Here is a 24,802-nt window from a genome sequence, read left to right on the forward strand (position 1 = left end):
CACAAATCAAAAATAAAGGGGAAGGTCAAGCCTTGAGAAGTAATACAAACATAGTTGCTCATTTCATTAATAAGATGTTTCCTTTCCAGAGAAAGGTTAAAGAAGCTGATATGACGCAGAGGAAAGGAAAAATCAACAGATGTGTTGGTTTAATTGCACAGTTTCTAAAATACACTAAGCAAATGGGGGAGAAATGTGACCCTTCTGATACGAAGACCTTACATTTGTTATTAAACAAAGAGTACTTCCTACTCACCCGAATGTATTTCTAGAGGAACTTTCAATGCTTGGGGGATTCCTGCAACTTGTTCCCCCAAATGACAGGTTCACATTTTAATCCTTTCAGCTTGTTTTTATAAAAAGTTCTCTTTTATTGCACACAAAAACATATAGAGAAAGTTGAGTATGAAGCCAAAGACCCACGTTTTCCTCAGAACACCTGCACTCAGCTTTTCTGCCCCCTGGCAGCCCCTCTCAGAGGAGGACCGAGGACCGTCACCAAGGCTAGTGGGTGGAGAGGTCCACAGCCACTGCTGGGAAGAGACCCTGCAGGGCTCATCTGCTGAGCGTATCACTGGTCGTTAGTCGCCCCCGTGGTGGGGCTGACAGCAAGCGGGGGAGGACTCAGTGTGCCAATGCAGGGAAGCTGGTGGTGGCAGTGCCCACTACCACAGGAGCACAACCTGACAAGGAGCAATCACTGACTTAGAAGATTCAAGGTGTCAGGCACGGTGACAACTAAGTCAGAGCACATGGGTTGCAGGGAAAGCGGATTGTGAGAAAAAACCTGATTAACTGAATCACAGTCAGAATGAAACACACTAATGACATCAGGACATATTATTGGGAACATCATTCAAATTACACAAATTATTTTGGACATGAATCACTTTTCCAGAGCACATTGTATGTAGACCAGCTCTATTATATAACAAGATATGCTCATCTGTTTATAAAGGATCCCTTTCCAACCACAGAAGAGAATGACTAGTAGCCAGTTGCCCGCAATTACCTGACAGTTATCTCTGGAGCTTTAGAAAGGAAACTGGTTCACTCGGTAATATTTGTTGGGCAGGTGCATGGAAGGGTGGGGCAGAGAGCACACACGCACACACACACACAAATTGTCTCCCCACAAGGAAACGTATAAGCCACAACACCATGAACACTGACCATTCCATTCACATACTTAAATAAGAGTTTAGACTCGAGAGGCATAAAGACAGAATAACCAGGCCTAGTTTATTCTTGTTACCCAATGTAATTATTAATACTACAGCCCCTCAACTAAAATCTGTTCCAGTTTGAACAATACATTATATGGTGACCTTAGTAATGGCTACTGTCTTCTTGGTTATGGAACATTAAGCTTTGGCTGTGAAGCTGGCAAGATTAGTGCTGTAATTTTCCCGTAAGGATATGGGTGGTCAAACTGGTCAAATCACCTCACCTTCTCCCTTAAAGTCATGAATCTGGATTTCAGTAATGAACGAATCAGCTGTGTTCCTCCATGTTCTTCTGAATCTGCCCCTTATGCAGCCTGCCATGATCATTCTGGAGCAATGGGATTCTCTTGCCAGCCTCGAGGGATCTTAAGTGTCACCAACAGTTATGAGAGAAAGTCTGTTTTATCTTACTTCTGGCTTACTAGACAAAAAGTACAGGTAAGGATTTGAATGAGAAGCTATTTATTTTTAAGTTAATAGTACAAAATAGAAGGTTCTCTTTCCATCAAAATCCCCTCCCCTCTACTAAGCCTAGAATTACTAGGAATGGCATTTCCAAAGAGTGGAAAAGCTGACACCAGGAATTCAGCTGAAATCCAGGGTCTCCTGCCACACTTCCCTCCCTCACTCACCCAAGTAGCTGGTTCTTATTCTCAACTCTGAGAAAGTCAGTGGAGGAGCCACTGGAAGTGGGGTGAGCGAAGAATCAGCATTCACCCAGGGCAGTCATCTGCAGGGCAACAGACTGACTCACCCACACTCCAAGAGCAGTCCCCTTCCACCGGGGGATGCCGTGGATTCCAGAGCCCCGGTCTCCACCCCACAATGTCCCAGCACGTCCTGGGCATGTTTACATCTGTTCCTGCCCCTCGGGTAGCAGTTCTCTCAAGGTGTATCTCAGAGTTCAGCCCCATAGATGGCCTTATAGCGTAAATACTCTTCTAAGCACTGAAGAACATTATCATCCACCTTGGGGTCAAACTTGTTAGCCAAGAGGTGATGGTTCTGGAGAATCCAGTGCAGGTCCCCAGCCCCATAAACACAGACAGCCCGCTGGTGGATTCCAGAGCAAGGGGCATAAGGTGCCCCCATACTGATGTCTCCCTCGTGGTCTTGCCACTTGACCAGCCTGGCGATGGCCGTCATGTCTGAGATGTGAAACTTGGGGTGGTAGGGAACAGAGCCAGGCATCCATGGTGCACGCTGAAGGGTAGCCCAGAGGTGTTCATCGGGGCTGTAGGTGTCTTTGGCCCATTCAATCAGCCGTTGGGATTTGGGGTTCTCTAAGACATGTTGGATAAAGCCTCGAGAAGCCACAATATAGGCATTCCCCGTGAACATAGGTAAATTATCAGGGGGAGGGTCCTTCATCTTGTTGGTTACTTGCAACGTGTCTGTCACTTCGTAGTGATATTTCCAGCGAGTCTTTTTGTACTCAGTAGGTATCTCTGACTCCATACTGTTCTTCCCATTCAACATCTTGAGGGCCAGGACCATCTCGGCATTGGTCTTTATAGGAAAGTCTGTCCCGCAGGTGTTCAGTAAGTATTTCCACGGCACCGGGCTCCGGAGCAAGTCTTCCATACAGTTCAGGTCAGCCTGCACCCTGGACCAGGAGGCATAAACCACCCGAACCAATTTACTGGCCATGAAGACATTCGGGAAGCATGAAATAATGGCCTTGACTGCCTCTTTGAAAGTTTCTGGGGACTTCTCATCCACATGGACACAGTATATGTTCTGAGGGGCATACACAGCTCGCAGCAGCCTTTCAAAGTTTTCAACCTTCTCATGGACCACCATAGAGTAAGCGATGGGAAAGTCTAATTCTTCTTTGCTCAGTGGGAACCGTATGAACCTCCTTTTGGCCTTAAACTGCTCACAGTCCCTGGTCATGTTGAGGTAGTCAGTGTCTGTGAAAGGCTCCCGCTTCTTCTTGACCTCCAGGTTGTCCAGGAGAGCCTTGATCACTGCTTCCTGGTCCCCTCGGGTGATCCCAGAACAGTTGATGGATCTCTTTGCTGGCAGCTTCAGGGACTTGTACAAGATGTCCCTACAGTGCTGGCTTTGCAAGTCCCTGGACTCTAGATCCAGGGAAACTACGTCACATTTCAGTCTGAGAGAAAGTCTCAAAGCAACAAGGGCCAGCAGCATATAGCAGCCCAAAGCCCACAGATGATGCCTCCGGCAGAATTTCTTCTTCCACCAAGTCATCTTCGTGGAATGGGAGATTGGCAGAGTTTGTGCACAGGGAAGGAGGAGGATGAAATCCTTAGACAGAACAAAATGCCTTCAATTACAAACTAATCCTGAATGGGCTCAAGGAACATCAAGTTCAACTCCACAGTGAAGGCAAAACCAGATTTCTTCTCTAGACAAGTATCCTCAGTCCAGATCCGCCTAGGATCCTCATACACCCAGCCTGCTGATGGAGTTCTCTCACCTGACCCTACAAAGCTGATCGTGCTGGGGCTGGGATTAGGACCCAGCTCCACCTCCAACCCGGGAGAGATAAAGGGAAGCAGAACTGAGTACCTGCTGCTGGAGAGGTGTAGTGAGTAAGAGGAAGTCCCTGCCTTCATTTTTCCTTTTTGCCCCCAGTGCCTTCCCACCCTGCTTCTAACATAGTTTTTATCTAGGAGCTAGAATGATCAGTCTAGAGAGAAAAATCCATGAAATTCAGACTCTCAGCTTCAGTTCTAGAAGTCCAAAGTCCTTTGAAAAGAACAAGTGCACTTCTCGCTCCGATTAGATAATTCATATATTAAGATGCCTTCACCACATATAATTCATTGGTTAGATGTGGTATCTAGACACCCTTTAAAAAAAAATGTTCTTACACAAGCACAAAAAATTGGATGTAATCCCCCCAAATACATTGTAATCATTCATATAGACGACTCTCAGTCTATTCAAATTTAAAATATATCTACACACACAGACACACAGAGCTATGAATATGCAATATTTAATGAGTGCTTTTTTATAGGCCAGGAATCTTTCTCTACATTGTCCCATTATAATCTTCACAACATACCTGAAATATAGTATTATTAGGCGTCTTTTGTAGAGAGGAAAATAGAAGCTAAATAACTTGCCAAATATCACAAACATTATAAGACACAAATCTGGGACTCTACCATGCTCCCAATTCCTTTTTTTTTTTTTTTTTTTTTTTTTTGTCTAGAAGCCTAATACTTGTTCCTCCAAACCACAGCTACCTTTTAAATACAATACAGGGTACTTAGTACCATCCAAGAAAAGCAGACATTAAAGGGGGAAAAAAATCCCTAAAGGGAGAGAAAGACACCAAAACGTGACATATCTTGTCACGCAATGATTGTTCTCCCTTTTTGCGATCTCTTTGGAAGCTTAAGATTGTATCCTCTTTAGTAATAACTTTCAGGGGAATCTGAGAGGAAGGAAAAAATGAAAAATTAAGGAAATTCTCACCTTTAAGAGCTTTTTTCCTGCTTAGGGAAGATCTCTTGCCACGATGTGTTTCTCTTCCCAAAGAAAGATTGGTTGGATTCCGTGGAAGCAAATGTGAATACCATATTCTCTGGTCTTCTTTCAGCCTCTCCGAAGTACATTTTCTAATATTCCCAGCATGTCCAGGAAACCGTATCAGGCTCCTCCTTAATCTCTGCAAAGTAAAGAGCAGCAGGAGGCTCCGTCACTCACCTTCGGACTTCCTGCTCTCAGATAAGAGAGCAAGCTCAGCTATGTCATCCAGGGCATATTCTTGAGAACGAGTCATCCTGGGAGGTGAGCGAGGCAGAAAAAAAAAAAAAAAAAAACAAACCACGCTGACAATGTCTCAGAAGGCAAGCAGCTGCTTCATCCAGGACCGCCCAGTTTGTACCCAAGTTCTCCTGCCACAAAACCATTTATAAAAACCTGCCGATGCTCATTCTAGAACCTGAAAGCTTTTTCCCCCTTAAGAAGGAACCACAGAGACACACAGGTATGCCCCTGCCTTCTTTTGGCCTGGAGTCCAAATGTCACTCCTTTTACATTCCCTTAATACTCCCTGAATTTCACTCAAGAGGGAAGCAATAAAAATGATCTTCATTGACACAACATTGTAAAATGATTATAAATCAATAAAAAATGTTTAAAAAAAAAATGACCTTCAATGACTGTTTCTTTTGTTTTCTTAAAGGAAAGAGTCAGTGAAAATCAGAGTTCATTCTTCGATGGCAACTGTTTAAAAAAATTCATTTGTCTGCCTTTCCGTGACCGTTACTAATCCGTAGGTTGCAGAAATATCCTGGGGGTTTCAAACTGTAGAGCTCCTTCCCTAATGTCTGCGAGTCCAGGGCTCCGGGCAGTCTGAAGAAAGGACAACACTAAAGGCGGCTGGACTTCAGTGGGAGCCCCATGGGGGGTTGTGGCATTTGCAGCGTGTTAAGTGCCTCCTTCAAAACTGCTGACACTGTTTGCCCCTACTCGCCTCTCCGCCTCGCCCCCAAAGCACTCCTCCAAAAATGCAGCATTCCTGGCCAAACATTTGAAATAACAAATTTAATAACTGGATGTAAAGAACTTAACTAGGTATGAAGTTATTAAGCAGCTAACGGAAAGTTGGCCGCGGGTGTAGACGATGCTCAATTATTAGAGAAGTAGCCACTGCTAGGAGCTACCATCCTGACGCTGGAGGAACGAGGGGAAAAGTCGGGAAGTGCTAAATTGAGAATATGAGAAGGGTGCCAAGAAGCGGAAACTCAGGCCTCTGAGAGGGGACTTCTCAGTTGGTGCTGGGGTCTCTGAGCTCAGAGAAGGGTTGCGATCCCCTAGACTGAGACCCAGACCTCTCCTGAGCAGCTGCTGTCTGTCCTCCGTCACTAAACTGGCTTCAGGGCCGCTACGTAACCGAACCGCCACCGCGGGGTTGTTGACATGGCCCTGCTCATAGAAGCAGGAAGTAGACAGGAAGCAGACAGGAAGTCCCGCCTCCAGCCTCTCTGTCGCCCTCCGGCGCCCCCTGTTGGCAGAGCCGATAGGGGGCAGCTGGCCAAGCACCAACGTGGTTTGCAGAGTACTCCCCACCCCCGCCGCACGTCAAAGCTGAGTCCAGGAGGGTGGACTTTATCTGCACAATAGCATATGACGGAGATGAGTTAGTGTTGCCTTCTTCCTACAAGAACTGCTTATGCAGCCCCCAATATGGTGTAGGGCATTTATGTCTTTTTTTTTTTTTTTTTTTTTTTGGACCTCCTCTGCCTGTGTCTGACTATAGAGAAAGACAGGCCAATAGCAGGGAGCTATAAGGGGTCTCTTTTATTGGCACCACTCCACGGGCTCTGTCTTCTGCCAGCTTCTGTCACTCAGATTCTGTGTGTCTGTGTTGAGCTGTAAAATCTGAGGCAAAAATGATTACAGGATAAACACTTGCTCCAGTATGTGAATCTAGAGGAATCTTTCCAATTTGTTTATATCTTACTTTTCTTTGATGGCCCCCTCAAAGTCCCACCTTCTTTCCCATAAAAATCACACCCCAAAGTCTCTCAATAAAAAGAAAATAGTTTGAATATTTGATATTTAAGGTAACCAAAACAGGTATCCACTCTTATTTGCTAAATGTGTGCTACTATAACATTAACAAATTGTGGATCTGTTTGGCTGAAATAATCTATATATTAGTAACACGAAGTGGGTAGCAGTTATGAGCACACCTGGGCTTTGACAGCACAGAGCTAGGTCTGAATCCTGGCTCTGGTACTTTCTAGCTGTGGGACCATGGGCACATTTTGCAATCTCTCTGTGCTTCAGTGACTTCCTGGGTATAACTGGAGCTAATACTATTCCCTATTTTACAGGATTGTCGTGAAGCTTAAACAAGGTAACACATACAAGACACAACTTCAAACCCGGCATATGTGGCCCTTCGATGAAGGTTACTGTTAGGGAGGCTCCAGTGACAGGCCGCAAGGGCCTGATTTACTCCCAGAACAGCTCAAAGAGGGGACAAATAACATTCTTTAACTCTGGATCAGCAAGAGTGTTGATGCTGGTGATGTGACCAGATAGGTAGATCAGGGAGGAGACCGGCATTAGCCCCTTCTCTGGGCTCCAGAAAGAGACTCAGTTATAAGTGGTGGGTGTTAGCACCGCAGAGAGGAGGGTGAGCTGCTGCTGGCCCCAGGGAAGTGCAGGAGAGGAAACAGAAGGGCTGGAAAGAGGCCCCGGGAGATCAGGAGCCAGGCAACCTGCGGAAGTCACAATGCAGCCGACCTCGCGCCCTCCATCCACACTGGCCTCGAAGAGATTGTGAGGTCCTGGGAAGAGGGAGGAGCCCAGGCCCAGCATGCCTGGGGACCAGGTAACTTTCCAGGCAGGAACCCAGACCCAGGGAATGAGTCCCTTCATGAGGGCTTCTTTTTGCCCTGCTGAGGCCCGACAGAGCCAGATGGTCCTGGAGGCAAATGTAACCATGAGTCCAGGATGCCATGAAGATGTTCACAAGTCCCAAGCACTGAAAATGCTGAGGGCACGCACCTCCCTCCAGTATGGAAAGCGAAGGCAACATCAGGCCACATAATAAGCCCAATGCAGTCCAGAGTTCCCACCACGACGACCACCACGGCGCTGTTTCTGAAAGAGCCAACTTTTGCTGCTCATACCGCTCGTCCTTGTCTCCTAATCACAACTTCAGTTGGCTTATCTGGCAAATAGCTTTGCCTGCTTCCTCTGAGTTTCAAGTTATAAATCCCTGTATGTTTGTGAAATGGTCTGAGAGTTCCAGCAGTGGGGAGCAGAGACACAAAGCCAGGCTCCTTGAGGTAGATCTGGAAGAACCCAATGGAATGAACACTGATGGAGGCACTGGGAACCCTACAGCCCCCACAATAGGGTCAGAGGAGGCCCCAGGCAGCAGGGATCTAGCCATGTTAAGCTGAATTTACAAGCTGGCAGATGCCCCTCTTTACTTATTATGGTGGTGTTTACCTCTAGCATGCATCACTCTCGGCCTCTCATTGGACTGGAAGCTCCTAGAAGTCATGTTCTTTCTCTCAGCACCCAGCGCAGTAGGCATTAGGAGAACTCTAGGAGAACCCTGGAGAGCAAGGTTGCATGCGGTCATGGGTTGCAAGGGCGTCCCTACTAAGAAGAAGAGGCCGTGGCTCAGAGGGGCAGGAAGTAAAAAGAGACAAGCCAGCCAAGTTACTGTGCTACTGATGGGCTGGAGCTGGGCTTTGAAAGAGACCCAAGGGACTGAGGAAGATGGGGGGGGGGGGTGCTTGGAGCCCTAACTTTATTTCGTGTTCTGTATCAGTTGGCTCTTGGAGAAGATGAGCTATGAGCTCTGGCCACAGAGAAATGGTTAAAAGACTCAATATGATCATCTTTCTCTCCAATCAGGGATGAAGAACGCAGCTCCGGCGGGCTGGCAGGCTGGCCGGGGGAGCGCTCAGTCCCTCCGCGGAGCTCCACTCCCTCCGGGCACCCAAAGCTCTCCCTTCCCCTGGACACACTCCACACAACCCCGAGCGAAAGAAAAACAAAGATTCAAGAAAGAAAAGAAAAAAAGAAGAGAAAACCCCACAGAACTCAGTAAGTTCACTAAATGCAGAGGAAACTTCTGAGCGGAGGCAAGAAAACCATCTCCTTCAGGGGCAAGAATCCAACTAGTTCCTCCCTGCTCCTCATGTTCCAAGGCAGATGACTTGCTAAATTATCAAGGCGGCCACTTTCCCTTAACACCTCCCTCCCTTCGGGTGATGCTCCACCAAGGCCGTGGGCCCCACTTCTCAGCACCGCAGACTGAGGGGCAGCCACAGCAACCTTTCTCTTCAATTTTTTAAAAAGCTATTTTAGAATCATCTTAGGAAACACAACCAAATAGTGCTCTCCTTGACTGTGGAAATCAACCACGCTTTTTCTTTCTTTAACCTCTTTGCAGGTCTTTGTGAACACATCCAGTCATTTTCTTGGGAAAAGTAGGATTGTGAGTGGGTGTGTGTGCATGCATTTATGTCTAACTGAATACTAGTGGGTGTGTGTGCATGCATTTATGTCTAACTGAATACTAGTAAAACTACCTTTTTAATGAATGTCAAATTGGATGTTCTTATAACGAGAGCAACTTAAACGAGATACACTTGCATCACCAACACTAACAAAATGCCACTTCACTTACTTATAGGATCGATCTCTTAAAGGAAAATGACCACTGCACCAACCAATATATGAAAAGACAGAAATGCATTACATGACAAAACAACACACAGTACATCTTCGTTCTATTTTCTTGGTCTTAAAAAAAAAAAGCAAAATAAAAATAAGAAAACTGCTAATTCTGCATGCCATCCTTTTGGGTGGCACATGAGGAAGTATTTCTAGGGTAGTGCCCTCTCCAGGCTGTCCTAGCCCATAAGGTCCAGTCAACTGCACATACTCTGGACCCCTAGAAGGTTTCACATGTGCGATCATGGTCATGTCCATCCTTCAGGCACAGACCATTGAGACGACATGCCAGCTCCGGGCAGAGAGTCGCTACCTTCCTGGGTGGGGAGCAGACAGAAAGGTGAAGAGGGATGTAGGAAGCACTGGCGAGTCTCTTCCCCACACCTATGGGTCAGGAAGGCAGAGTGGATTCCTGAGCAGGTGAGAGGCCAACGAGGCTGGATTTGGTCCTTGGTACCTTTCAAGCCAATACTGCAGTTCTGTTACAGAAACGACAGGCCAGCCAAGAAACAAGCACCACTCGTAGGGCTGGAGTACTCAGGTTTATGCGCGGGGGCTCTGAGCACCTCTAAGACGTGTGTGGGAGGTTTTATAGGGTCGATTACAAGCTTGGGTATACTGGCCAATAAGGTGCAAACAGCTCAGCAACATCACAAAAGGGAAGCAGGGAATCAGTAAACTAGAACTTTTCCAGTAAGAACAGATCAGTTACAGACACTAATTAAACTTAGATTTATGAGTTAGCCCAGCCTGGCTTTTCCTTCTCAGTTCCAGCCCATCAGAGAGCAGCTTTGTCTTGGAGCAGTATTTCCTACTGAGCCAGGAGTGAAGGGGGCAGGGCACAACCATTCAAAGAATGACTCAGCAATTAACACCAGGATGGCAACTCCCAGGAGGCCCTGAGGCTCAAGATAGTGGGAGATTTATGTCTAGTAGACCTTGAGCTTCATTCTATGCTCACTGTAATATATTAGCATGATAAATATCATGCTCATAGGCGCCATGACAATCCCAAGGCTGGCCACAAAGGTCAAAGAGTGGGAAATGGCCAACTTCCTGGGAATCCCAGCCCCTTCCCCAGGCTAGTAAGACTGGTCCTTCCATTCATTAGCATATGAAGCTACGGAGCCCATAAAAACTGGCAACACTGCCCCTCACGGCCTTTTTGCTCCCTCCTCTTTGGAGACTGCCCGTGCTCTGTCTATGGAGTGTGTACCTAACTTTTACTTTAACCTGAGTACCCAATTGCCACACCTCGTGGTTTCTCTTCCCTTCTAAAACAGCTCACACTGTATGCAGTATGTATCTCTCTAAATAAATCTACCTTTACTCAACTGTGGCTTCCTCTTGAATTCTTTCCTGCACAAAGCCAAGGACCCACACTTGGCAGGGTGCGTCCTAGGGGCTCAACCGAGACCTGGGATATGGCCCTCCTAATACCCCACATCCATTTTTCCTGCCTCACTCACACCCCCTTTTTTTTCCTGTAGCCCTGCTATGGCCCTGGCCAGCCAAGCTTGGCTTCTGCAGCCCACATCCACCCTGAGTACATACCTGCTTCCCATAGGTGGTAGTGGACGCGAGCCCACGGTGGAATAGCTGCAGAATTCAAGAACGCAAGTGAAAATTCTAGCTCCCTTTGTCCTTGGGAAGCTCCTGGATCCTCTGCCTACATCTTTTATCTCATGTATGAGACAGGTAACAAGTATGCGCGGGTAAACAAGCACCATGCAAGTATAACCGAGTAGTCACTCACTGTTTGGCAGGGAAGAGGAATAAACAAGCAGTGACAATAAAGTGTGCAGAAGACCAAGGTTACTTGTACCAAGTGTACCCAAAGCTCTGTGGGAAGGTGGGATCCCTGGAGGACATCCTGGAGGAGGAGGCATTTAGACTAATACCTGATGGGTGAAAAGATTAGTCAGCCAAAGAGTAGGGTTCGAGGCAGTAGTCAGGCTGAAGGTTGGCCACAGGTGCCTTATCCCCAAGATCACAATACCAGACTTTGCCCCACCTGTGCCCAGGGACTCCTCCTGCCTCACTTTCAGCTCTTGGAAATTAACAGCTTTTGTTTCAGCTCCGGAATTTGCCTCAGGCTGTTCTCTCCACCCAGAGGGAATGGCCACTCCGACCTCCTCCAGGTCTCAGCTTGGTTGTTACTTCCCCTGGGCAGTTCTCCCTGACCCTCCAGCCTGGGGCGGAGGCCCCTACTCACTTTCTTTCTTTCTAATGGAAGTATTACAATGCTGTGTCAATTTCTGGTGTACAGCATAATGTTTCAGTCATACATATACATGCATATATTCCTTTTCATATTCTTTTTCATCATAGGTCACTACACAATACTGAATATAGGTCCCTGTGCTGTACAGAAGAAACTTGCTGTTTATCTATTTTATACATAGCAGTCAGTATCTGCAAATCTTGAGTGTGAGTGGTTCAGTGGTGGAATTCTTGCCTGCCCCCCCCCTTTTCTTACTTTCTTAACATCCTAAAGCATTTCCTCATCGTAGTATTTCCCACACTCTGTTCTCCACTATGTCATCAATTCCTTTCATACAAGGACTAAGCTTTCGTGCCCACCTTTTAAACCCTCACGCCTCGCAAATAATCGTCAGCGCACACTGAGACAAGCTGCTTGCCAGGCACTGTCTTACGCACTTTACGCTTCATTCTCGCCCCAAATCCTGGAAGGCACAGAGACACTGAGTAACTTGCTGAAGATTTCACAGCGAGTAGGTGACAGGGCCAGCTACCCTAGTGCCTGCACCCTGGTGTCTGGCCTGGCTCCCACCCCCTTATCCACTCTACTGCACTCCAGCAGCCCACACTAGGAATACAGCAATCCCTAGCCAGGCCGCCTCTCCAGCTATGATTCTAGATCAGCCTCGGCCTCTCCCTGACTGGGAAGCCACCTGGGACGTAGCCTTTATCCTCCTTGGACCTCCGTTTCTCCCACCCATAATGTAAGATAGAGTAGATCATGGGTAAGGGAAGAAAATAACCTGCCCAAGAAAAGAGTGCCATGAGATGGGTTCACATGCAGGCAATCCAGTTTCAGAGTCAGCCTATTTAATCTCGCTCTCACTGCCTCAGGTGCACAACGAATGTTTGTGGAATGAGTGAGTGGGCAGGTGTTTGAATGGATGAACCCTGCCCATCTCGGAGGGGAAGAAAGGTCACTGAATTCTAAGAGATACTAATCCAGCACTCTCATGATTGACTCATGGTATCTTTGTAGAAAATCTGAAGAATGCGTATCAACGGATGTCAACATACATAATTATTATGATGGTGATGCCAAAACTTGGATTATGTTTTACCTGCCTTTTTGAATCTTGCTTTTTCTCTTTACAATACACCCCGAAAGTCAATGTCAATACATTTTTATCAATGTAAATGAAGTGATTTCCAATGCATTTCTAATTATAAAAACTGCTGCATTAAAAAATGATACATAGTTTTGTACCTGTGGGCAATTACTTTTATGGAACAAATTATTAGAAGCATAATTTCTAGGTCAAAGATTATACAGCTTTAAAATTTTTTAGTTGGCACTACCCAAAAGGTTTTACGCATTTTAACTTCAGAAGTACCTATTTCCCCTTTGCCGGGACCAAACAGCTATGCTTTGAAACAAAGCTTTTAACCTCTCGGCTTGGCACTTAAGGACAATGCTCAACACCAATAAATGGAGGGAGGAAGGGGGACGGGGACCTCAGGAAACAGCGCTGCCTTGACGTGGAGGTGTCACTAAGTTCCAAAACAACATTTGATTTTGATTATGTAAACACCAGTCAGTGATTTTGAAAAACGACACAATGACGGCAATTTTGTGGGGGAAATCAGAACGTGATTCATAAGAGAGAAAGCAAACAAACTCAATCTTAATTGGTATTACACACGGGACTGTACTACCTCTATTAGGAAGCACACAATCTTGGCCACATTCTGAGTGGCAGAGTCTAAACACCTCGGGAGCTATTTAAGTAAGATACTCTTGTGGGCTCTAATCCAGATCCGCATTGCAAAGAAGCAGATACAGACTATGGTGTGGGCAACCATGAAAAGGTAAACAGCATCGAACATCAAGCTGTCTCAATTATACTTGCAGCAAGTAAGGTTTTTAAGGGACTAGCTCACTTGTTGGTTTCAGTGGAAGAATCCAAAAAAAGAGAGAGGTTAGCAGGGGGCGTCTGTGGAGGAAGGCACGTAGCACCGGGAGGGCAGAGGGTTGGTAGAAAGCCGAAACATACAGTGAAAAGCAAACAATTAATTATAAGTGTATCAGGAAAAACCAGCCACACGGTCCATTGAGCGGAAGAAGGAAGCCAGACGCTTCTGGGGTTAAAGGAGGCGAGATACTAACATCAAAGGAAAGCAGATCGGGACTGCTCTAGGGTGCTGACTGGGGCCAGATAAGCCTGGATTAGTTGGCTACCCCCTTCTCCAGGTCCATTAATGGAAACATTTTCTGTCCTGTACTATGCAATGGAAATCAGGGGGGAAACAGGGTAACATCCGGGATTTATGCACAAGCCAATTTCCAGGGACTGTCCCAAGGCCATTCAATCTGCTTACTAACCTCTTCAGAAAGATTCCACTCTTTCACTGTGTGACTTTAATCAGTTACTTGGCTTCTCTGGGCCTCAGTTTCTTCACTGTGTAGGAACCCTAACCCTAAACCTCATTCTTAACCCCTAACCCCAAGTCTGAAATACAAGCTCTTTCGGTTCAGAAATTCTGCGACACAGCTGTCTGGTGTCTTTGTCCCAGGAGCCACATGTCAGAGTTGTAGGCCGAAAATCCTTATTTGGTGGCAGAGCTCACCAGGGATGGAAGGAAGGAGGAAAAGACTGGCAGTGGGAAGGCCAACTGGGCAAACATTGCAGTGGTCCAAGTGGAAATGACGACGGCCCCACCAGCTCAGTGGTTGGCCAGTGGGGACAGGAAGAGGGGAGGGCTGTGAGAGACAGGGAGAATTTAAAAGCACCACGGAGACAGGTCTGAGAAGGCTTGGAAACCAATTCTGAAAACCAGGAACCTTCTGACCCAAAGTTCACAAAGGCAACTGCAGGACATGCCAGCCTTGAAAGGCAAAGTGCATCATGCTAAGTGTAACTCACAAAAGTTAAAAACTATTCACAAATATACACTGAACATGCTTAAGACACTCTGCTCACTAATCGATGAGAAAAGCAGTAAGATAGTAAAGCTGGTTCAAAGAGCATCTTGTTGAGTGGATAAAAAAGATGTGGTATAGGGATACAATGGAATATTACTCAGCCATAAAAAGATTGGAATAATGCCATTTGCAGCAACACAGATGGACTGAGAGATTATCACGCAAGTGAAGTAACCCAGAAAGACAAATACCGTACAATATCCCTTATACGTGGAATCTAAAAAATGACACTAATGAACTTATTTATGAAATAGACTCACAGACAAAGAAAACAAACTTATGGTTACAAAAGGGGAAAGATGGTAGGGGACGGATAAATTAGGAGTTTGAGATTAGCAGATACAAACTATTATATATAAAATAAATAACCAACAAGGGTCCTACTGTATAGTGCAGGGAACGATATTCAATATCCTGTAATAAACCATAATAGAAAAGAATATATATGTATAACTGAATCACTTTGCTGTACGTCAGTAACTAACACATTTTAATTCAACTATACTTCAATTAAAATTTTTTAATTTAATTTAAAAATAAAAACAAAAACAAAAAGAAGCATCTTAAGAAACTGGCTATTTGAACACATTTTAAAAAATCTTTTTAAACATCTTTTTTTCTTATTTTATTTATTTATTGGTTGGGGGTGGAATTAGGTTGATTGATTGACTGATTTTTAGTGGAGATTCCAGAGATTGAACCCAGGACCTCCTATATGCTAAGCATACACTCTACCACTGAGCTATATCCTCACTGCTTTGTACACATTTATAAAGGAAGGTTAGAGACAGGTTCCTAGGTTAGATACACAACTGGCTAATGCCATACAAGATAATATAAAACCATAACATTTGGGATCTGTCTTCTACTGTGTAGAAATTATTTGGGTATTGTGAATGAAAAACTGCAAGCCATATCAGTAAACAAAGAATGCTGAAGCCATCAAGTCATCAGCGGCTGCCGCCACCCCCCAGTGAAGACAAACCTGCAGCCCAGCCTCTGCAGCCACTCACAATGGTGCACTCTGAGGGGACTCAGAATAAGAAAGGACAGGATACTGGCCCTAGATAGATAGGTGCTTGTCAAAGGAATGAATTCAATGAGCCCAAATGTTTGCTTCCTCCCATACAGAGAAAAGCGCTAAATTCTTTAACTGGTTTTCATGTTCCAACTACCTGGTCTTTGTTGTAAAGCTCCTATATATCCCTAGCTCCTCCCCTACCTCTTCCGAGCAGTCCCTCAGAGCCAATTTGAGAGGCTGTCATCCCAGCTCGAGTCCTCAGAATTGTCCACCAAGTAAAACGTAACTCTCAACTTTCAGGCTGTCCGTTTATTTCAGTCGCCAGCATCTCGAGAACGAGATCTGCGAATTGACAAGGAACGTGACTGAGTCTGAGTCCTTCATTAACACCAAACAACAAAGACAAACAAATGTTCATTCACTAAAATGTTTATGGAACAATGATTCCCAGGCACTGAGTATATGCAGATCAGTGAGCAAAGCTGTCTTTCAGCTGATGGCCAAGGCCCTGGATTCCTCCCCTATCCCCTCTGCATCCTCCCCGCTCTCCTTTCTTGCCTGTAGGTTCTGCAGCTGCAGCCTCTTGAGTTATTCCTCTGCCCCAGTCTGGCCTCTCCTGTTTTTAGATTATCACCCTGAAGCATAGCTCTGCCCGTGCAACTCCCCTGCTAAAAACAAATCCCCAGGAATTTCCTTTTCCTCAGGGAATGGGCTCAGAGGATAAAATCCAGACATATTCACTCAGCAACCAGGTTCCTTCATGCTTAACCCCTCCGAGTGATCTTGCTCAAATATACTACTGTGAAATTACCATTCCGGCTCCCAATACAGACAGACGGCAGGCTTCCCCACACCCTCGCCTTCCTTTTGCATCCTCATTTGTGATGACTCCCTTATCTGCAGGTATCAAAAGGTGCCAGTTAATATATCTGTCATGCTAGATAAATATTTACCGGCCCCAAAATAAATATTCCTAGCGTGAGAAGACAATTTATGGTAATCTACGGCATGTCTGTAGATTAACAACACATTTTTCATAGTTTTTTTCATTTAAAAAATAAATTTTGCTACTTCTAAGCATTCCCCCAAGGTAGAGTTTAAAACTCTAACCTAACTTAAAACCTAAATTTGAAGCAACAAGTTCTTTGGGAAAAAGATACTCATCAAAGGAAGCAAGTACTACATTCTTTTTAGGATATATTCACGAAGAAGATTTATCATTTCAGTGCTGCACACGAGAATGTTCCTGGTGAACCAAAGGTGGTCCCTTATCTCGAGGAAAGTAATAGATTACTGGAGAATACAGGCAAGTATTTGACCATGTGTTAAGTCATCTGATAAGGTGCTTTGGAAGCACACATGTGAGTCAGCGACAACTCCTGAAAGAGGTTACGTCTAGGCTGAGACCTAATGTTTGTTTCTATGAATTTTTTTCATTTTCTTTTATAAGCAGCAAGCTTCAAATACCAGGATCGTCCAATTTCAAACCTGAACCTCTTAGCACTTGCCACAACATGGTCTCGACAGTCATTTAATCTCTGGGTTTGCACCCCACTACTTCACTCCTTTGTCCTGCCACATTCTTGCAGATAAAGACTATCTTGGAGACAAGGGAACTCTCCTACACTGTTGGTGGGAATGTAGTTTGATGCAGCCATTATGGAAAATAGTATGGAGATTCCTTAAAAAACTGAAAATAGACTTACACTATGATCTAGCAATCCCACTGCTGGGTATATATCTGGGGGAAATTCTACTTCGAAAAGATACATGCACCTCAATATTCGTAACAGCACTATTTACAACAGCCAAGACATGGAAACAACCTAAATATCCATTGACATATGACTGGATAAAAAAGTTATGGTATATATATATATGATGGAATACTACTCAGCCATAACAAAGAATGAAATAATGCCATTTGCTGCACCATGGATGGACCTGGAGATTGTCATACTAAGTGAAGAAAGTCAGAAAGAGAAAAATACCACATGATATCACTTATATATGAAATCTACAGAAAAAGACATAATGAACTTATTTACAAAACTGAAACAGACTCACAGAAAACAAACTTATGGTTACCAGTGGGAGAAGGGAGAGGGAAGGGATAAATTGGAAGTTCGAGATTTGCAGATACTACTACATACAAAATACATAAACAAGTTTCTACTGAATAGCACAGGAAACTATATTCGATATCCTGTAGTAGCCTATCATGAAGAACAATATGAAATGAATATATATGTATATGTATGACTGAAACATTATACTGTACACCAGAAATTGACACAACATTGTAAACTAACTATACTTCAATTAAAACATTTTTTTTAATTTTTAAAAAGACTATCTCATGCATTATATATCCCCAGTACCCAGGATTGTGGCTAGTACTTGAGCCCAACAAATTGTTGGGACAAAATGCAATGAAATGGATAAAATGAAAAATAAAATCATTTGGTGATACTGATGATCAAATTCAATTCATATGTGATCAATTCAGTCCAATCATTGCCTTTACCTCCTTTTTCTCCACTTGGTTGATCTAACCAAGCCAACCCCTCCACAGGCAACAGCCACTGAAAATCCAACAGCACAGCAGGCCCTGAATGGAGAGCAGTGAAAGACAAGTTCATGCTGACCCTCTCTTTATCAAGTGCTGTGCGGGAACCCCACAAGTGAGCAGGGAGGCAATAAATATTTACTAGCATGTGAGATTGAACTCTCTTCCGCAGCTGTTCAAAGGTATGGAGGGCCGAGCATTTAGACCTTGCTTTCTCATTTCAGGGAAAACTCACAAGGCTTGAGGTCGTACAGTTGACCGTTGTACAACACAGGTTTGAACTGCGTAGGTCCACTTGTACGTGGAAATTCCCCCCAATAAATACATACAGTGGTCCCTCACAACCCGTGGTTGGTTGAATCCACAGCTGTGTAGCTGCAGATGTGGAGTTACACGGATTGTAAAGTTATACTTGGAGTTTGGACTGCGTGGGGGTCTGTGCCCCTAAGCTCTGTGCTGTTCAAGGGTCCACTGCAGTTTAAATGGATGTGAAATGTGTCCGCTTGGACTAGTAATGACATATAAATAGGATTGTCTAGGTCTGGTCGACCAGGTGGGTCTTCAGACCAGCTGGGATCCCATCCTGTGCTGCCGCTACCTGTGCTTCTCCTAAGGCTTAGGGTGGACGAGAAAAAGGTATCTCAAGCAGAAGGTGACCAGAAACGCCTCACTCGGTAGCTTGAAACTCCCTTTCCGATTTTTTCCTAACCACCACCTTTCTTCAAATCAAAGATGTTAATTAAAACATCCATCCCTCTTTTTTCTTTTAAAAAAATTGGGGGGATGAAGGAAATTAAAGAAGACTTTAAAAAATGGAAAGATATTCCATGCTCTTGGATTGGAAGAATCAATATTGTTAAAATGGTCACACTGCCCAAGGCAATCTACAGATTTAATGCAATCCCTATTCAATTACCCAGGACATATTTCACAGAACTAGAACAAATCATAATAAAATTTATATGGAACCATCAAAGACCTAGAATTGCCAAAGCATTACTGAAGAGAAAGAAAGAGGCTGGAGGAATAACCCTCCCAGACTTCAGACAATACTATAGAGCTACAGGCATCAAGACAGCATGGTATTGGTACCAAAACAGACATATAGACCAATGGAACAGAATAGAGAGCCCAGAAATGAACCCACAAACTTTTGGTCAACTCATCTTCAACAAAGGAGGCAAGAATATACAATGGAATAAAGACAGTCTCTTCAGCAAATGGTGTTGGGAAAACTGGACAGCAGCATGTAAAACAATGAAGCTAGAACACTCCCTCACACCATATACAAAAATCAACTCAAAATGGATTAAAGACTTAAACATAAGACAAGATACAATAAACCTCCTAGAGGAAAACATAGGCAAAACATTATCTGACATACATTTCAAAAATTTTCTCCTAGAAGAAATAAAAGCAAGAATAAACAAATGGGACCTAATGAAACTTACAAGCTTCTGCACAGCAAAGGAAACCAGAAGTAAAACAAGAAGAAAACCTACGGAATGGGAGAAAATTTTCGCAAGTGAAACCGACAAAGGCTTGATCTCCAGAATATATAAGCAGCTCATATGACTCAATAAGAAAAAAATAAACCCAATCCAAAAATGGGCAGAAGACCTAAACAAGCAATTCTCCAAGGAAGACATACAAATGATCAAAAAGCACATGAAAAAATGCTCAATATCACTAATTATCAGAGAAATGCAAATCAAAACTACAATGAGGTATCACCTCACACCAGTCAGAATGGCCGTCATTCAAAAATCCACAAATGACAAATGCTGGAGAGGCTGTGGAGAAAGGGGAACCCTCCTACACTGCTGGTGCGAATGCAGTTTGGTGCAGCCACTATGGAAAACAGTGTGGAGATTCCTCAAAAGACTAGGAATAGACTTACCATATGACCCAGGAATCCCACTCCTGGGCTTGTATCCAGAAGGAAATCTACTTCAGGATGACACCTGCACCCCAATGTTCATAGCAGCACTATTTACAGTAGCCAAAACATGGAAACAGCCTAAATGTCCATCAACAGGTGACTGGATAAAGAAGAAGTGGTATATTTATACAATGGAATACTACTCAGCCATAAAAACCGACAACATAATGCCATTTGCAGCAACATGGATGCTCCTGGAGAATGTCATTCTAAGTGAAGTAAGCCAGAAAGAGAAAGAAAAATACCATATGAGATCGCTCATATGTGGAATCTAAAAAACAAAAACAAAAACAAACAAACAAACAAAAACAAAGCGTAAATAAAGGACAGAAATAGACTCACAGACAGAGAATACAGACTTGTGGTTACCAGGGGGGTGGAGGGTGGGAAGGGATAGACTGGGATTTCAAAATTGTAGAATAGACTACACTGTATAGCACAGGGAAATATACACAAAATGTTATGATAACTCACAGAGAAAAAAATGTGACAATGAGTGTGTATATGTCCATGAATAACTGAAAAATTGTGCTGAACACTGGAATTTGACACAACATTGTAAAATGATTATAAATCAATAAAAAATGTTAAAAAAAAATTGGGGGGGAGGGGATTACGTTTATTTATTTATTTTAACGGAGGGACTGGGGACTGAACCCAGAACCTCACGCATGCTAGGCACTCACTCTACCACTGAACTATACCTTCCTCTTCAAGATGCATCTCTCCTTTATGGGCCACTAAGGAAGAACAAACACCACCAACTAAAGCTGGACACAAAGCTTTCTTGTCATTTAGAATGTTTACTTTCTGCTTATTGAAAAAGCTCCTTCCAACTTATTTAGACACAAATGACCTGTAACGTGGGCTCTAACTTTTAGCATGGACGGCATAATTTTTGAGGATGAAGAACCCTGGGGGTTTAGTCAGTATTTCGTATTTGGCTACATTTACAGTTTGGGTTTTAGCTCCACTGAATCACTTGTCTCTGGAAAAGGAGCCACATCTGTTCAAACTCCACAGTAAGTCCCTCACAAGTTCACGGCCAACTCCTTGACAGTAGTTCAGCATGATGCATGTCATACTGACATGTCAGTGCTCTGAACTTTGTTTTACTGTGTGTCGATTATACCAACGTGAAGCTGTTTTTTCAAAATACTGTAAATCATCAGTGAATGAATGGATAAAACAAAATGTGCAAAAGGAAGGAAATTCTGATACACACTACAGCACGTAGCCAGCTCTTATACACACCTGGCACCCTGGTTTTGTGTCTGCTGCCCAGGGGTGACTCTTGATTGCCTGGCTCTGGTGGCCAAGGGCGGGGGTGGGGGCGGGCACTTGCATTCCTGGGCTCTACCAGTGGTAACAATTCAAGAGATAGTCCCTGACAAGTTACTACCCACAGGGCATGGCACTGACCGCAGACTGAAACTGAAAAAAAAAAACACCCCCAGTCTTTCCGTGAAAGAGGCCTATTTACTTGTCCCGGAGCTTCAGCCTGAGGGCCAGCTTCAGGTCTGGCTCACAACTAGAGGCCAGTGGAGATGCTCTCAGGGAACACAGGCCGGTGGACATCATCTCTGCAGCCTCCCTTGGCCTCATTGTAGCATCTCAGTATCTCCCAGAAAGCAGCTTAGACACACACCTGGAGCCCCAGTTTTTGCAGCGGCTTCCCATGGGACATCTCCAAATTGCCAAGCTTTCGCCAGTGAGGCTTACACTTACAGTCCCACGGGACTCCATATATTTGCCTACTTTAAAAGCTGCTGCCTGAGGGTCGGGCTTCTAATCAGCCTGCATCTAGGTGCTGACTGACATCCTTCCCTTTGGGCCCCTGACAGGTCTTGGCACGCCCTCAACTACTGGGAGCGATGAAAAAGAAGCTGCTTGGGCAATCACAAAGGTTTGAGAGATGACCAAGAGCTGTGCAGGGTTAAACAGTAACATTTATCTCCCATAAGAGGCTCCTTCTTAAAGACTGCAACAGATGGCTGTTTTATCTAATACATAGAAACACACACAGAGTCAAACAAAATAAAGAAACAGAGGAACATGTTCCAAGTGAAAGAAAAAGATAAAACTTCAGGGCGGGGGGACCTTAATACAACACAGAAAAGATAAGTAATTTACTTGATAAAAGAGTTCAAATAAATGGTCATAAATATGTCCACCAAACTTGGGAGAAAAATGGATGAATACAGCGAGAACTTCAACAAAGAGATAGAAAATATAAAGAGGGGGAGGGTATAGCTTAGTGGTAGAGTGAGTGGCTGGCATGCACAAGGTCCTGGGTTCAATCCCCAACACCTCCACTAGAAAAATAAATAAATTTTAAAAAAAAACCTACCCCCCTACCCCAATTTTTTTTCTTTAATCATCAAGAGCCAAATAGAAGTCATGGAGCTGAAGGATACAATAACTGCAGAGAAAAATACACCAGAGGGATTCAATAGCAGCCTGGATGAAGCAGAAGTAAGGATCGATGAACTCAAAGCAGGGCACTGGAACTTGTCCAATCAGAGCAGCAAAAAGAGAAAAGAATGAATAAAAATGAAGATAGCTTAAGAGTCTTAAGAGAGAACATCAGGTGGACTGACATTCACATGACAGGGCTTCCAGAAGCAGGAGAGGAAAAAAATGGCAAAGAACTTTTTGAAGAAACTATGGCTGAATACATTCCCAACCTCAAGATCCAGGAAGCCCAGAAAATCCCAAATAGGAGGAACCCAAAGAGACCCACACCAAGGCACATCATAATTAAAATGTCCAAAGTTAAAGACAAGGAAAAATATCTTAAACATAGCAAGAAAAAACTAGATCCTCATGAGACTATTGTCAGGAAATTTGCACCCACAAAGGAGTGGCACTATACATTCAAAGTGCTGAAAGGATAATAAATAAGAATAGAGTACCTGGCAAAGTTATCATTTAGAATTGAAGGAGAAATAAAGAGCTTTCCAGACAAGTGAAAAGCTAAAGGAGTCATCACCACTAAATTGGCCTTACAAGAAATATTACAGGGTGTTCCTTAAGTTGAAAGGGTGCTAATTAAGGACAAGAAAACATTTGAAAGTATACAAGTAAATATATAGTTAAGGTAGTGGATTAATCACTTACAAAGCTAGCATGAAGATTTTTTTAAAAGTAGTAAGACAATTACTGCAATAATTAAAGGATACACGTGACAAAAATATGTAAAACTGTGATATCAAACATATAAAACACTGGAGGGGGAGAGCAAAGATGTGGGATTTTAGAATGAGTTCAAACTTAAGTTAAAATAGACTGGTACAAATACAAGTTGCAAATATAAGTTGCGAATACAAGTTGTTCTGTGTAAGCCACATAGTAACCATAAAGCAAAAACCAATAGTAGATATTCAAAAGGTAAAGATTCTAAACATACCACTACAGAAAGTCATCAAACACAAAGGAAGAGAGCAGAGGAAAAGAAAGGAACAGAGAAATTACAAAACAAGAAAACAACAAGACGGAATAAGTATATACCTATCAACGAATGACTTAAATGTAAATAGAATAAATTCTCCAACCAAAAAACAGAGTGGTTGGATGGATACAAAATAAGACCCACCTACGCGTTGCCTCCAAGAGACCTGCTTCAGAAGTAAAGACACACATAAACTGAAAAGGAAGGGATGGAAAGAGATATTCAAAAGATACGCAAATAGAAATCAAAACAGAGCTGGAGTAGTTCTACATATTATCACACAAAATAGACTTTAAAGCGAAGACAAATAGGGCATCACATAGTGATAAAGGGGATCAATCCAACAAGAGGACCTAACACTTGTGAATATTTATACACCCAACAGAGAAGCATCTAAGAACGTGGAGCAAATATGAACAGACCTAAAGGGAGAAACAGACAGCAGTCTGCTGACAACAGTAGTCCTGATGAAGAATTCAGCGGACCAGATCAAGTCACAGGAAGAGCAGGACTAAAGAAACTGCAAGCTGCTAACCCTCCCAAGGTTTGGAAGTTTGTTGAAATTAATGTTCCTCTGGGAGAACTACAAAAATTCAGACCTGTTTGAATATTCCACTTTGTTCAGCCCCTGGATACAGTGCTGGGTGGTAGCATTGGCTGTACAGTCTGACATGCTCCTGGAGGGATTGGTTACTTAGTGGCCCAGGATGAAGTGAAATCGTATCAGAGCAACGCATAGGTGGTTCTTACCGGACGTAGTGCAGATAAGCAAGTTGCAGCTTATTCTCATTGTCATGTCCCGTTTTGAAACATGTGGCCTGGAAGGAGTCAACAAGGAAATCAAGATGGAATTGGATTGAATTTCTTCTAGAAATCTTGGTTGTGGAAACAGAGTTAGTGATGATAATGGAAAAGAAGAAAGATCCCCAGTCCTGGATGAAAGCTCTCCTTTCTAGATTCCTTACCAGTTGGGGAACAGGCAAATGACTTTACCCTGTAGAACTGGTGAAAACTAATTCTGTGACTTGTAACAACGGGACTTGATCTAATAATCTCTGCTCTTCTGCCAAAATGGGCCACGCAATTTGGATCCAAAATTGCAAAAAATGGAAAAGAATCATGAAAAGGCATCTGATAAATGTGGAAGGAAAGCTCCAAGCCATTTCCTTAGAAAACCTTTCCACTGAAAAGGATATTAGAACATAATACTTCACAGTG

General features: G+C 43.7%; 1 protein-coding gene across 3 annotated transcripts in view; it reads right to left on the minus strand.

The window, feature by feature from the left end:
- Positions 1–1,671: 1,671 nt before the first annotated feature.
- The window catches only part of GCNT3 (glucosaminyl (N-acetyl) transferase 3, mucin type), a 34,910-nt gene continuing 11,779 nt past the window's right edge, over positions 1,672–24,802 (minus strand). For all 3 annotated transcript variants that reach the window (XM_064485555.1, XM_031452971.2, XM_064485556.1), the window contains 2 exons: positions 4,680–4,872; positions 1,672–3,497 (listed from right to left, as the gene is read on the minus strand). In XM_064485555.1, the coding sequence (XP_064341625.1) occupies positions 2,124–3,440 (1,317 nt within the window). In that variant the 5' untranslated portion in view covers positions 3,441–3,497; positions 4,680–4,872 and the 3' untranslated portion in view covers positions 1,672–2,123. The remainder of the gene's footprint in view (positions 3,498–4,679; positions 4,873–24,802) is intronic.

Source organism: Camelus dromedarius, chromosome 5 (assembly GCF_036321535.1).
Source record: "Camelus dromedarius isolate mCamDro1 chromosome 5, mCamDro1.pat, whole genome shotgun sequence".
NCBI lineage: Eukaryota > Metazoa > Chordata > Mammalia > Artiodactyla > Camelidae > Camelus > Camelus dromedarius.